This window comes from Diachasma alloeum, unplaced genomic scaffold (assembly GCF_001412515.2).
Source record: "Diachasma alloeum isolate Michigan unplaced genomic scaffold, Dall2.0 Dall_scaffold_01262, whole genome shotgun sequence".
In the NCBI taxonomy this organism is placed as follows: domain Eukaryota; kingdom Metazoa; phylum Arthropoda; class Insecta; order Hymenoptera; family Braconidae; genus Diachasma; species Diachasma alloeum.
This window is the reverse complement of record NW_021681371.1, coordinates 28,193-43,880: the sequence shown is the minus strand read 5'-3', so window position 1 is coordinate 43,880 and position 15,688 is coordinate 28,193. Positions and strand designations below refer to the sequence as shown.

General features: G+C 44.3%; 1 protein-coding gene across 1 annotated transcript; it reads right to left on the bottom strand.

The window, feature by feature from the left end:
* Nucleotides 1-2,064: 2,064 nt before the first annotated feature.
* LOC107046274 lies at nt 2,065-5,034 on the bottom strand. The gene is made up of 2 exons (XM_015268862.1): nt 2,544-5,034; nt 2,065-2,414 (listed from the first exon to the last, which is right to left on the bottom strand). Exons 1-2 carry the CDS (start codon nt 5,032-5,034, stop codon nt 2,065-2,067), a joined length of 2,841 nt encoding a protein of 946 aa, XP_015124348.1.
* Nucleotides 5,035-15,688: the final 10,654 nt, after the last annotated feature.

The window sequence follows — 15,688 nt, the reverse complement described above, 5'->3', positions numbered from 1 at the left end:
CCCCCCCCTCCCTTAAAAGACCCTGAGGGCTCTCCTGGGAACTGACCCCCAATATCTCCCCTCGACCATGGCCTCCATTAATCCCCTTTTGAAAGAACCAGATAGCTCCCCTGGTAAGTTATCCTTAAGAAATCGCCGAGATCTCGAATTGACCCTCTTCAAAACACCCAATTCACGTTCAAACGCTTTTCCTCACTCTGTCAACAAAATGACCCTCGAATCAATGAATTATGACAACTTCCAACATCAATGTTTCAATTTCTTCCCAACCCTACTTGTCGCTCACTTCAATCACCTATTTGGAGGCAACTTCTGATAATAGCCGTTTTCGTAAATGAAGTCTCCGGCCTTAATTATAACTTCTTTCAGTACTCCAATCTTTAATGCCACTTAAAATAGAATACATGATCTTTCTTCACAATTTTCTCCGATAGTCCGCGAGACTCACTGATGCCCACGTTTGCAGGTTAGCCTCTGCCTGCGAAGAGAAATAATCCTTCCTCTGCTCCTTCATCGGTGGAATTATTGCTGATTGATCTTCTTTTTTGTTTTTGTTTTTCACATTCTCACTCTCCCCGTTTTCCACAATCCAAAGGACCGGCTTCTTGAAATTGTCATCCACTTGTCGCATTACCAATCTGACGATAGCTAAAAATATAAAAAAAGAAAGTTGTCATTTGCATCATTATGGTTGAATGTCACTTGCGGAAACGATTTAGTGTGCGTAAAGCGGTTGTTTTCAGCACGGTGTGCGTAAAGTACAGTAAAAAACAACCACTTTAGCCCCGCTATCGTTTCGAAGAGTGCACTCGGCAGGTATCACGAAATAGATATTTTTGTCACAAGACCCAAAAAATTGTTTTGACGAGTGCAGGGGTTGTAGACCGAGGCGCAGCCGAGGAATGCGACCGCACGAGGCAGAATTTCTTTCATCGGTCGAGTTACAAAGCTAATTTTACGTCACATAGGCTATGGACGTCGTTTTACATACACTTCGTGCTAATCAAACGCCATTTTACAGACAATGGAACGAAAAATAGTACGCGTTACCCGTGCGTGCGAACAAGTGGTTCGAAATAGGAAACTGTTTGATGAGATGCCTGGATCGGAGAATTAATTGTGCGGATGGATGAGTTGGAGTCGGATTACGGGGAGTGGGATGAGTAGAACCAAGAAATGAGCGGAACACGTGCCCGTGGTCACAAATTCACTGTATTTGTCAAAGTTATATTCACAATAATTAAATCACTAGAGATTGAGTCACTGAGCAACCGTAATAATGAGCGGACCGATAATAATGAGCCAACTAATTCCTTGAATTGATAATAATTGAGCTGACACAATGAGTTAATCCGAGTCACTAGAGAAGAGCAGTACCATAAAAGAAGTGTCTCTAACTCGATCCCGGAAACGAATGAGAGAGAGACACGGGCTTACAGGTGCCACGTGCCCTAATTCGATGGTCACATGACCTAATTTAATATAGATCATATGGTAATAAGGAGCTGTCCAGGACGTGGCGCCTCAGGTGTCCGAATTAACAACCCCCGGTCATCTGAGGTGAGCGCGTCAGGTGTGCGTGAGTGGGGAGAGAATGGATGAGCCTTGCGTGCGTTAGTGTGAGGGACCTGTCAGCTGACAGGATTTCCAACATTCTCCCCGGCCGTCGGCAACTGTAAAGTTGTTGACGCAACCATAATGAGTAGAGCCATGGTGAGCTGAAACAAAAAACAAAATTCAAAACGCTCTTTGGTGAGCTGTCGGAGCTTGTCACCCATGAGTGAGTCCGTGAGACCGTCCGGAAGGTGCGCTGGCTAGGCATGGCAGCATCCTAGACGTCGGGGGTCGTAAATCCCTTCTGCGTTGGCTGCTGTCATTCTCACGTTGAACCCCGTCGGTTGGTCAGGGTCGTAAATCCGTTGAAGTTGACGAAGTCCAACGGTGAGAAGCCGGTGAGCTGTCCTGGTTCTATTCCCCTGAAGGTGAGATGGGCAAGAGGACGAGCTTGGCGATTGGCCTCGTCAGCGTCGTCTGAGCAGTCCTGATGGTGACTACCCTGGTGAGTCAGTCCGATCCTGGGTGCAGAGCGGTCACTCGGGCGAGAGGCCACTTCGCTGGCGGGAATCTCTCGTCCGTGAGTAGAACCAGTGAGCCGATCCGTATCTGATGAGTCGGATGGTGCCACTTGGATATCGCTTGAAGACGTTGGAGATATCCCGTGGACCACCTCTTCCAGAATCCTTGAAGCTTCTGCTGAATGAGCTGCCATCTAGAGAGCCTTGAGACGTTGAGTTGCTCTAAAGATGGCTCTGGAAGAGTCGTGGGAGCCTGACCGATGAGAAAATGCCCTGGTGTCAAGGCTGAACAGTCATCAGGATCATCCGTGAGCGGTTCCAGTGGTCGTGAGTTGAGCACTGCCTCGATTTGAGCGAGCAAAGTGGTGAGTTCCTCAAAAGTGAGCAGATCCTCTCCGATCGTCCGGGTGAGATGGAACTTCACCGACTTCACCGCCGCTTCCCATTTCCCTCCAAAGTGCGGAGCACCTGGAGGATTGAAGGACCACTGAGTCCCATCATTGATGAGGAGCTGTGCGAGCTGTCTTGATTGAGCTGATCCTGACGAGAAGAGCTTCTTTAGTTCCTTGTCAGCGCCAAGGAAATTGGTCCCACAGTCACTGAACAAGGAATGAGCGATCCCACGCCGACTTGAAAAGCGTCTATACGCCGCGATGAACCCCTCGGCTGAGTAGTCTGACACGACCTCGAGATGGACCGCTGAGGTGGTCATGCAGACAAAGATAGCCAACCAGCCTTTGTACGACTTGTGTCCCCGCCCTTTCCAGGACCGTAGAGACACTGGGCCGGCATAGTCGATCCCAGTGTTGAGAAAGGCTCGAGCGGGAGTGAGTCTGGCTGGTGGCAACTGGCCCATGAGCTGTTGAGCGCGTACTCCACGTTGGCGAGTGCAGTTAACGCACTTGAGGATGAAGGAGCGTACTGGTGCTCGACCTCCGAGTATCCAGTAGCTACTTCTGAGCTGCCTGAGGGTGAGCTGTGTGCCTCCGTGGAGTGTCCTTAGATGAGCCTGTCCGATGAGTAGCTGAGCCAGTTGAGATTCCTTCGGAATAATCACTTGGTTCCGGCTCTCCGGGCCTATGTGAGCAAACTTGAGCCGTCCTCCTATCCTCAATACCCCTTGGCGATCGATGAAGGGTGTGAGCTTGGTGAGGGGGTGGGATTTGCTGAACCTTTCCCCTCGTGAGATCGCTCTGAGTTGATCCTTGAAGTGAGCTGCCTGCGTGAGTTTGATCCAGAGGATGCGAGCCTCTTCAAGATCACCAAGAGTGAGCGGGTATCGAAGAGAAGAGTTGGGGGTTTTCCTGAGCCGAGCTATGAATCGTCGACAGATTGCTGTGACCCTGAGCAGTCGGTTGAACGATGAGAATCTGTCGACGAGATTCCAGAGCGCGATTGGATGAGCTTTTACATGTAGGAGAACTCCTGGCTTTTCCTCGAGGTCTGCGCTGAGGTCTTTTTCCAGAGCGTGAGTTGGCCATGATGAGCAGTCTTGATGAAGCCATGGTGGCCCTTTCCACCAGAGCTTATGAGATACCAGTTGGTGCGCTGATAGACCTCGAGATGCACAGTCTGCAGGATTCTCCTTGCCCGGTACCAATCTCCAATGAGCCTGCTGAGTGAGCTCCTGGATGAGTGCCACCCGATTTTTCACGAACTCCTTCCATCTTGAGGAGTGTGAGCTGATCCACGTGAGCGTGACCGATGAGTCGGTCCAGAGATAGGTGGTGGCGTTCGTGAGATTGAGTTGGTCCTTGACGTACTTAGTCAGTTTGGCCAGGAGGAGAGCCGCAGTGAGTTCTAGTCGTGGGATTGTCAGCCGTTTGAGCGGTGCGACCTTCGTTTTTGAGCAAACCAATGTGAGTTGTGATTTTCCCTTGTTGAGAACCTTGAGATAGATCACGGCTGACATCGCCACTTGTGATGCGTCGGAAAAACCGTGTACTTCGACGACGGAATCCGTGAGCAGTCCAAGCCACCGAGGTATGGTGATCTCTGATAACTGTGTGAGCTCCTCCCTGAATTGGCTCCATCGTTGAGCAGTTGTCTGGGAAACTGGTTCGTCCCATCCCAGTTTCTCGATCCATAGAGCCTGGAGCAATATCTTCGCTCGTATGACCACTGGCGCTAGGAAACCCAGTGGATCGAAGAGTTGAGCCGTTTCCGATAAAATGATTCTCTTCGTTATTGAGCTGGTCTCAGGCTGAGTGACGGAGAACTTGAAGTTGTCCGTTCCAGGATGCCAAGAAACCCCTAGAATCTTGGTGAGCGAGTCCTCTATGAATCGTTGTTCTTGAGAGGTGCTGTCAGGTTGAAGAGATGTGAGTAGAGCTGGGCTATTTGAGTGCCATTTGGCTAGCGGAAAGCCTCCTGACCGACAGAGCTGTGTCACCTGATGAGCGGTCCTGAGTAGCTCTTCATCTGAGTCAGCACCCCCGCAGATATCGTCAACATATCGTCCTTTCATGAGCGGTTCCACAGCGAGAGGATAGTTCGATCCTTCATCCTCAACGAGCTGATGAAGAACACGCATTGAGAGGAACGGAGCTGACCTAGTGCCATATGTGACCGTGGTGAGTTGATAGGTGGCGATATCTCCGTTTGAGTCGGTCCAGAGTATTTGTTGGAGTGGCCAATCTTCCGGATGTACCCGAATTTGACGAAACATCTTGGTTATGTCCGTCATGAAAATGAGCCGTTTCCGCCGAGAAAAGAGAAGTACATCCGAGATATCCTTCTGCAACTTCTCACCCGTGTGCATAATCTCGTTCAACGATTGTCCTGAGCTGGTCTTGTTGGAGCCGTTGAAAACAACTCTGAGCTTCGTTGTCTCACTGCTCGCCCTGAGAACTCCGTGATGAGGGAAGAAATATTCCGGAGGAGCGTCAGCCCGAGAAGAACACGGACGGCCCGAAACCCTCAACCCTCCTGAAGCCGAGGCCTCATGTGCTAAGGTCATTTCGGTGCCCGTGCCCCCCCATTGAGCTGGCGCTGATGAGCTGATCTAGCGAGCTGTCCGGAGACTCGACGCATGTGGCCGAGCTCTTCATATTCCCTGAGGAAGTCCGTGTAGAGCTGACGATAAACCTCATCACGTGAGAGTTTCCTGAGCAGACGATGGAGGCAAGCGAGTGCAGACGATCGTGAATCTCCTAGCGAGGAAACTGGAGATTTGAGCGGTATCCGAACAATGTAGCGGCCAGATGCATCTCGTGAGTGGGTCCGTTGAAAGTGTTCTTCACACTGCGCTTCCTCCTCGTTGAGCTGAACCTCTGGTGTCCCAGGGATCTCTTCCTGGATCCAGAATTTGGTGAGCAGTTCGTTGAGATCCTCGTTGGTGACCGTTAGATGAGAAGTTGCTACTTGAGTAGTATCAGGACCTTCCGTTGGTCCGAATACGATCCATCCAAGTCGCGTGAGCTGAGCCGATGGTGAGTTTGGTCCGTTGGTGATGACTTGTGGTAAGATGAGTTGTCCATAGACATCAGCGCCAAGAAGGATGTCAATTGGTGCTGGTGTGAGAAAATCGGGATCAGCGAGCTGGAGTCCTTCCAGATGATCCCATGTGAGCTGACTTGGTGAGAATGTCGGTAATGAGGTTGTGAGCTGGCCGAGAGCATAGGCAGAAACTCTGAGCTGAAAGTGAGAGCAAGTGGACTGTATTGTGAGCCGAACCTTGCCTAATGCCGGCCCAGATGCCGTGTCTCCAATCCCCGATATTCGTAGCTGTGTCTTGAGCCTTAACAGCCCAAGCTGACGAACGAGCTGGTCTGAGATGACGGAGATTTCCGACCCTGGATCGATGAGTAGACGAACCTGATGAGCTGGCTGATCTGGGCGTACCAAAAGCGCAAGGCTGGTAGCCAGAAGGACCCCAGGGCGGAAGTCTGGAGCGGATCCGGAATCTGAGTGGTGACCTGAGCAGGAGACGGCAATCTGAGCTGGTGATCTTCATTCCGACGACGTTGACTGGCCTTGGTCACCAGTCACCACCATGGGGATGTCGTTCTCGTGGGTGTAGGTCACCACCGGAACGGCCTTTTGCTGGGTTGAGTTGGTCTGTTGCCTCTGCTGAGCTGGACGTTGAGGCTGACTCGATGTCTGGTTGTGGAGCATCGAGTGGTGGAGGCCCCCGCAATACTTTCCGCAATTCGTTTCCGGGATCGTAAGATTCGCGATGCGTTGAGCTGGCTCCCCTGAGAGACTAGTACGAAGATAATGCATCTTCTCCACGTTGGATAGATCCGTATTCGAGCCGACCAGAGACGCGAAAAGATCGCGGAACGAGCGCCAGTCCGCATAGGCCCCTCCGAACTTGGGCAGAGAAATCTCAGGGAGATAACGCTTGGAGTATGTGGGCTGAGCCGTCCCAGACGCGAGAGACCGACGAGATGAACCTGAGATCCCCCTTTTATCAATGAGCTGGCTTAAAATACCCCTTGCCTCATGATAATGCCCGATAGTAATGTCAAACCGATGGTCCTTGAAGTACGGCAATTCAAGGACCCCTTCGATCTTACCGCTGCCAGCGATGAGCTTCTCATGAGTGCTCTCGAATTTTTCCCAGTAGGTCTCCAGGATCTCGAGTTTACCCTGGAGATTGGAGATTGTGAGGCTTTTCGCCTCTTCTGTGAGCAGCTCCTTGTAAACGCGTTCGATGAACGCTGCCCGAGAGTTATTCAGGCTAATGGTCGCCTCAAATGATGCCATAATTGAAAATAAGTGCGCAGCTCAAAAAAGGAATAAACCGGAAAAAACCTGAGTAAAGCGACCCCAAAAGCCGAGCAGTGAGCAGTGAGAAGCGATGAAATTAAGTATCCGGTCGGTTGTGCGGCAACAGTAAAAACACCGAAGAATCTTAATTGAGCAGGTAGCAGCAGTGAGCGATTCCACTGAGCAGGCGCGAGAATTTTTTTTAAAAAATTCAAAAAGAACGAAAAAGGGTTGGAAAATATAAAGGGAGCGGTAGCCAAAAAAAACAAAGTTGAATGCTCCAAAAAATTCAAAAAAAAGGAAAAAATGGCAAAAGTAGCAAGAGGTAATTAAATGCTACTTAGCCGAGTGAGTGATGTTGAGCTGGACCAGTGCAGGAACGCTGCAGTTGAGAAAAAAGTCCAAAGTCCCGGGGATGAGCTGCTCCAAAATTCAAATATTCCCGCGGGCCGGTAATGCAGTTCCCTGATGATTGGAGAGCTGGACTGGTTGAGGTCCACTGCGTACGCTGAGCCAACGAGCTGGTCCCCGTAGGTTGAGCACCACTGACCGCGTCACTTCCACTTCCGCCAAAACCCAACAAAAAAACCGAAAACCGAAAAATATTCCACCGATCCGGCTCGAAGGACCAAGATGTTTGATGAGATGCCTGGATCGGGGAATTAATTGTGCGGATGGATGAGTTGGAGTCGGATTACGGGGAGTGGGATGAGTAGAACCAAGAAATGAGCGGAACACGTGCACGTGGTCACAAATTCACTGTATTTGTCAAAGTTATATTCACAATAATTAAATCACTAGAGATTGAGTCACTGAGCAACCGTAATAATGAGCGGACCGATAATAGTGAGCCGACTAATTCCTTGAATTGATAATAATTGAGCTGACACAATGAGTTAATCCGAGTCACTAGAGAAGAGCAGTACCATAAAAGAAGTGTCTCTAACTCGATCCCGGAAACGAATGAGAGAGAGACACGGGCTTACAGGTGCCACGTGCCCTAATTCGATGGTCACATGACCTAATTTAATGTAGATCATATGGTAATAAGGAGCTGTCCAGGACGTGGCGCCTCAGGTGTCCGAATTAACAACCCCCGGTCATCTGAGGTGAACGCATCAGGTGTGCGTGAGTGGGGAGAGAATGGATGAGCCTTGCGTGCGTTAGTGTGAGGGACCTGTCAGCTGACAGGATTTCCAACAGAAACAGTGAATTCAAATTTCAATAGGCCCTTGGAGGTAATTTCATATACTTGTATGAAAGAAATATACCTCTGAGATCCTCGAGAAATTTGGGTTACAGCAGGTTAGTTGTATCGGCCGATCCAGATTGACGACGAAAACGTGACAGAGGCTTAGTATCTGGCGCATCCAATGCCAAAGTCATATTCTTTACTACAGCTTGCAGGGTTTTGGCCTTCTTAGCCGCTAGGTAATATTTTTCCTGTAGCTGCCACTGCTTTCTATTTTCGCCGACACCTCTTGTCAGCGTAACCTGTTAATATTGGACTGCTTAGAAATATACGACCGGAGGAAACAATAGTATATTTCTTCATTAGGCCGAAAAAAACTTTTCTGGCGAATATGAGATTTGCAGCACGAACCGAAGGCGAGGGCTGCAATCATATGAGCTAGAAAAGTTTTTTTTGGCCGTATGACGAACGATATTTGTTCTCATTCCGGCTGTGAAACGCTGCTCTACGGCCGGAGTCACAAAAAGCAATGTAATGACAGTTTAAACAATATATACGTTCTTAAACGTTTCGCTAGCTTTGTGTCCATCCATGTATTTGGAATTTTACGAAATTCAAATAGATGTACTTCACGGAAAAGAAAAGTTGGAGAGAAATTACCAAACAAGTCAAGTAATCGTGGAGCGAGCTCAATTTTCAAGACTTTTTCACCCTAAATCGGGGAAAAAGTGCAGAACGATGGTGAATTTTTTCGCGATAGATCAAGAAAACTTACATCAAAAATTATCGTAGTGAACGTGGATAATTGCGAAATATTGCGTGTGATTTTCATGTAGCGGAAAGTGACTTTTGACCGAACGCGTTCGGTAAAATTTCACTTCCGTCCGTCGCCATATCCTTCAAATGGGTCTACGACGAGTAATACTCTACCGGTGTGGGAAATTTTACTATGTAGGAGGATAATTTTTGCATCGATAGATGTGTTTTCTTTACCAAACGAATCGTAAAATATCCCTTACAAATAAGTATTTGTTCATTGGATACATTTCGTCCCACGATTACCTTACGTACAGTAAAAGTTGCCATGATTTTCCAGGTAATTTTTATTCAATTTTTCTCTCCGTGTAGGATGAATTTTTAAAACTTCTTTCTTCCATTGTTACATAGAACTGGGGGGTCATCTTTTTCGAATACCGAACAATTATTAAGAATTTCATAGAATTACAACTTATCGGGGCCTTGCCCGTAAAAACGTCTTCGTGGTTGACGCAGACCGTGCGGAGAAGACCTTACGCACACTAAACGAATTCGAAAAGTGCACTTTTGAGGCAGGTATCTCAAAATGGCTATTATCCTTACAGGACGGAAAAAACTTTTCTGACGAGTATGAGGGTTGCAGGCGGAGGCGAAACCAAGGAATGCAATCACACGAGTCGGAAAAGTTATTTTCGGTCGAGCGACGAACGTAATTTTTCTTCACACTGGCTGTACAACGTCGCAGCACCCCGAAAATGGGGTTATTCAGGTCCTGCGACACGAAAAAGATTTTTCTATACGAGTGCGGAGAAATAGGCAGTTGGTTATTCTCCGAATACGACCATATTCAGTATGGTTATTTCTTCTTCCCATTAATTAACAAGTGGTCAATAGGTACCATTAGTTGAGTAGTCGACTTATTGCTATCAAAGTAAATATGATAACTCGAAGAATTAATACAGTTGCAGGTAAGTGAGGGAAAACACTACAGTTATTTAGGGCATTAAGCGTGTTAATAGAATACTACGATACCGTCAATACCGTCAACAAGTTGACCGAGTCTGGCGTTTTATACTGGATTATACATTTTTTGTGGTTAGGTGAACTATTCTGCATTCAGGGGTCAAGTACAAAGCTTTCTTTTTTTCAAATTCTAGGTATTATTTATCCTCAAATATAGAAGACTAAATTTAAATCGAATTTTTAATCTAACGTGTCTCTGTGCCAGTAGATGCCACCGTCAAAGTGGTATGTGCCAGTATCTGCCACCGGAGGGGCCAGTCATTACCACTCGAGTCCCGAATCGTCTCAAATCATTATTAAAAGATAACAATAATATGAATAATAGAATATATTTATAAAATTTACGTGATACAACAAATAATGAATAGAATTATTATTATTATCATTATTATTGATAGTTATTAATTATTCTTTAGTTGCTTTGGCGTTCATATTTCTGACGTCAGACTCATCATCGTCAGTTTTATTAATCAGCTCTTTCTCTATTTGTTTAGCAATCATCGGTAATTCACTGCTAATTGTTTCCTCTTGCTTCTTTCTCACTCCAATTTTGGATTTTCTAGAATAGTTCTCCTTCAATGTCTTTCCCTCCTCTTTCTCAATTTTTATCTTCGCCTTCAATTCCCTTTCCATCCTTTTCTCCTCCATCAACTTTTCCTTTGCCAATTTTCGAGCCTCCCTTGTCATTTTTACATTTTTCTTCTTCAAATCTCCCAGATTCACTCGCTCTGCCTTAAGCCTCCTTCGTTCGAGAATTCTCTCATCTTTTTTCGATTGTACGAGGTTCTTTACTTGTTCTTTAGCATTGTAGAACGCCTCCCAATCACTAGAAGTGGCCACTGATGGCATTTTTAATTTTATTCCATCATTTTTTCCTTTTTTGCTTTTTCCTTTCGAAGGACTTGGCCATAGTAGTGCTCTTTTGAAAGGAGAGGGTAAATCTGGAATGGGACAGTCTTGGACAGTCTTAGAGCTTTGTCTGTCGTAAATATTATCCTCTTTTCTGGGCGTTTTTTCCTCCCTGACATCAGAAGAAAGTTCACCAGTGGACTGAGGTGCAGATTCTTCCTCTACTTGCACTGGAGTTTTCAAGACATTCTGTGGATTACTCTGCTTCTTCTGCGGGGATGTTTCAGGTAAATCGTGTGGATTAATTCTGCCCATAGTCTCCTCGGCACGCTCATTTGATACATCATCAATGCTTTCCCTCGAAGGAAGGTCGACTCGCTCATCGCTAGCCTCTGAGGCCTCCTGACACTCGACTGCAGTTTTTTCACTGCCCACAGAACCTTCAGATTGGGTTTTTGATTGACTAACTGGCGTAGTATCTCCAAGGATCCAATTGTCAGTCAGCAACAACTCAACATCCTCAGTCATATCGAGAATTACCTCATCTCCAGACAATACAAACGCAGACAACTCAGCTTCTGTCATGGGAACTTCATCGAAGGGTTGACGTGAGACTGACGCAGTTTCTTCATCATCATTCCAGGATGAATTGAGACTTCCATGTTTACTCATTGATTCTTCTTTCTGACTCGGTAAAATTAAATACGATACACACTAACAAACTGAAGAATAGTGCATTATAATAAATTTCCACCCAATTATACTGATGAAACGTAATCATTCTGTCCATTTGATCAATTATTAGCTCGAAGAATATATCTACAAAATATATCGATTGAATTGAAGTTGTAAAGTGTATTTATACCAGAGGTCCTACACAATTGTTGCTTTGTTCCTCGTTATCACTATCAACTGTGATATCATCCTCCATTCCACTCATCTTTCTCCACAACTGAAATAGACTTCGATGAGATGGATCTCCCATCCATTTGTTGTTGAAACCCAGATCTCTGAAGCTCTGCAAAACATCTGCATCAATATTATTTTCCATTACTTGCAAAGCAGTCATCGAGGATTTTTCTTGAGGAGATTCTGAAGGAATTGGAGTTTTGGATTTTGAATTTTTGAAGGATCTTTTGTAATCAATGGCGTCTGGGGAAAATGGATGCAGACCTGTAGCTCGAAATCCATTCTTCAAAATTGACTCCCAATTTAATGACTCAATAGCCTTCTTCATCAGCCCTCCAAAATTCTTCAGTGGCAAACGATCACCATCATTCTCGAATTTCCAATCTCGTACCACTCTCACCCAAGCAGCTTTCAAAGGTCTAAAGACAGCAACATCCATTGGTTGAAGGATATGATTTGCATTAGGGTAAAGTGCGATCAAAACAATTTGTTTCGCTTTACAAAAATTGGTCAATCCATATGTCAAGTGGGAGACATGGCCGTCAACATACAAAATGACTGGGAATTGAATTTTATTCTGGACCAACCATTTATAAAACACATGCTAAACCCATTCAGAGAACGATTTTGCAGTTTCCCAACCTTTTTTTGTATGCCCAATGGCCCAATCTTTAGGGAATGCAGCTGAAATCCGACGAGGGATGTTCTTGTATTTAAACAAAACTAATGGTGGTACGATTTGACCGGCTGCATTTCCACAGAAGAGGGTGGTAAGACACTCTTTGTCATTATTCTTCACATGCGTGTATGCAGTTTTATCACCCTTCTCCACCAACACATTTCCCATTTTGGGGGCCAAGACGAAAAGAAGATTCATCGCATTACATCGCAAGATCCTTGAGGCATCAATATCGTTCAGGTCGTTGGACTCCAGGTATGTGTTAATTCCTGCGAACCATTTTCGAATGTTCTCTTCAGAAATGCAGACACGAGTGTATAACAAATTCTGAGATAATCTCTCTCAGAGCTCAGGATGACGTTGTTTGAAACCATCCCACCAACTGCGTCCTGGTCTATTCCCCGTAAATTTATCCTCCTTTTTCTTCATCTCTCCCAATAAAAGTTTGACACTATTTAATAACTGTTCTTTTGAAACTGGAAATCCCCGTCCACTCATATGCACAATCCACTCCACTAGACGACGTTCAACGTTATCACCCAGTACACAAGCAGGTCCTTTCCTTTGAATGATGGGCTGTAAAATTCCGGTTGTCTTGTAACGTAGAGTTGTTCTCGGAATATTGTAATCTTTAGCAACTTCAAATGGTGTCCTCCATCTCTTTATTTCATCTAATGCTTCCTTCAACTTCTCTTCAGTATTATTCTGTGGTGGTAGTTTCTTTCTTGTCTTAGTCCTACTGAAGAAAAAGAAGTCGTACACGTATTTCTTCCAAATCCACTTTCTGTATTTTTTTTTACGAATGAAGACGAAATAAATACATTTTCCATTCGAACGGAATAGGTCAGATTCTCATTGTCATGGGAATTTTGAGGGGTAGCGAGGTTAGGAGAACGAGTGGCACTCACTGACACGCAGGTCATTCGGCACGTGCCAGTCATTGCCATGAATATTTTCGGGTAAAAAATATAGTTTCATTGATTTTTTATGATTCTACTCCAATAATTGATCAATTTGAATCAGATACATATAATTTATGATGGATTCAATACTGACATGTGGAGAAATCAACAGCCTCAGCTGTTTGCGTGAGTTCAGCGCTTCTGCCACATTGGTGGGTAAATTAATAAATACTTCCCATAGATAAAAATTCTCAATTTTCCACAAGATGGGGCAGGATATATTATTCTAGGGATTCATGGCGAAAGCTTTCGATTTAAAAATAATTTTCACATCGATATACCTGAAAAACCGTGGAAAGTGGCAGGCACGGGGACAGTGGCAATGACTGGCTCATTGACGGTACTATAGAGAAAAAAAAGTAGTTATTGACGAGTTTGAGAGTTACAGGCCAAGTCAAAGATGAGGGCCGTAATCACACTCGTCAGGAAGTACTTTTTCATGTGTATCGGACGATATTGTATGAAAATCGTTGGAGAAAGCCGGTTTTTTGGACATGAAACGTGCAAAAAAATGCTTTCCAATCGTAATTTATAAGGAAATGATAGTTGCGATATTTCCTTCAGGAAATTCTCTGGAATACTCATTTGTTGAATATTTTATAAATTTCTTGAAAACAACTGAATTCGGTAACATTATGTAGAAACCTTCTGAATGCCTTCGGAATTTCTCGAAATTCTTTGAAGTTCCTCCAAATTTCTGGTAATTATTTTTGTTTTCTTGAAATTTATGGGAATTTCATGTATTCACTTTAGTTGTATAGAAACTTCCTGAATTCCCTCGAAATTTCTTCAAACTAGTTGAATTCCTTCGTATTGCCTCAAAATTTCTGGAATGCCCACGAAATTTATCTAATTTCCTACAAATTTCTAGGCTGTTATCGAATTCACAAGAATTTTCTTCAAATTGTCTAAATTTCTCCCAAGTCCATACCAATTTTGTAAATTCTATAGAAATTTCTAAAAAATCCTTGCATTTCTTGGAAATTTCTCGAAACTCCTTGAATTACTCAGAAATTTGTAACCTGTCCTCAAATTTCCTCGGAATTTCCAGGAAGTTCTCGAATTCTCTTGGAATTCCTAAAAAAGTCCAGAATTCCAGCGAAATTTCTTGAATTTGTATGAAATATCTTGAATCTTATCTAATTCATTCCCCCGAGCTTGGAGAAACCCCCTGAATTCTTTTGAAATTTCCCGAAGCTTTTAGATTGTTGAAAAGACGTTGAAGGCTATCATACCCTAGGTGGTATGATAGCTGCATTAAAAAATCAGAAATATAAATGATAAAAAATATAGAACAAATAACTGACACAAAAACACAATTCTTGGGAAAAAGCCGAAGCATAAAAAACCCAGATATATTTACTTCGATACAAGATTTAAACGATTAACTGCGAATGATGGTATTCACACACACACATGCATCCACACACCAATGTTTGTCTAGGAATGCATAAGGCGAACTGTCGACTGAATATGTAGACACACACGCGCACTAATAGATGACGATAGGATAAATCCCACACTGAATGTTCAGGTGGAATAAGTTTGGATTGCGCAATTTAATAATCACGACTTCGATATCGTGGCTTCGGTGCCACGTGTGACACGAAATTGTTGGATTTCGTGTCTTAGATTAAGATTTTTGATTGATAGTTTTTCGGTTGTTTCGTCACTACAGTTTGTGAACGAAAACAATTTATTGATCGATGGTTCCTTTCGGATAATTGTTTTGTCGATTATGACAACGATAAAGTCAGGATGACTTGTCAAATGATTGACTTGCAGTTGCAAACGATTCACACACTTGTGGCGTCGGTTAGACTCTGACATCATCGAGCGTCCCCGCATGCTCGGACCCGCCAGACTGGCGCATGGTGGCGCCGCCACCCATTGTCGCCAACATACCAAGCGCGGTTATATTCAAATACATGTGTTACGATGGAACATTGTATTGGAATTTCTAGAAACTGTTTGAATGTCCATGGAATTCATATAAAATCACCCTGAATTGCCTAATGTTTTTGTGAAAGTTCTCCAACTCACTCAAATTTTGTAGAAAAAACCTTAAATTTTCTTTGAAGAACTGAAATGGCTTGAATAGCCTCAAAATTTTCAGAAATTTCCTGAATTTTCATGCTAAGATCGCCGGGAGGATCTCACTGTTTTGTTGTTTATTTTATAACTTTACTTTGCGGATGGAGAATAATATGTCAAAGCCCTAGAGCGTGAATATCAGAGGTGAAAAAAACCCGAGAGGGTGTATCTCAGGCGAATGAACTAATTAAATGAAAGACAGTCCTTGATTAAAGTATTGGACTCCTAGAAGTGTCTGTGATAACTAAGTAATTTTATGTAAAAAGTTATGTTTGAATTTATTCAGGTCTTGTTGGTATCGTTTACCATATAATACGTTATCTACTTTCCCTAATCTATTGGGAATTACCAATTTTGTATTTTCGTTCTTCCATTATTTTTGTACGAAGTTTCCCTGGGTCAATGATGCATTGAACTCTTAGTTTATAGCGTGATA

Coding starts and splice junctions, on each gene's coding strand:
- LOC107046274 (XM_015268862.1), bottom strand. CDS start 5,034: ATGACCTTAGCACATGAGGCCTCGGCTTCAGGAGGGTTGAGGGTTTCG. Junction 2,415..2,543: donor GTGGTCCTTCAATCCTCCAG/GTGCTCCGCACT, acceptor AAATCGAGGCAG/TGCTCAACTCACGACCACTG.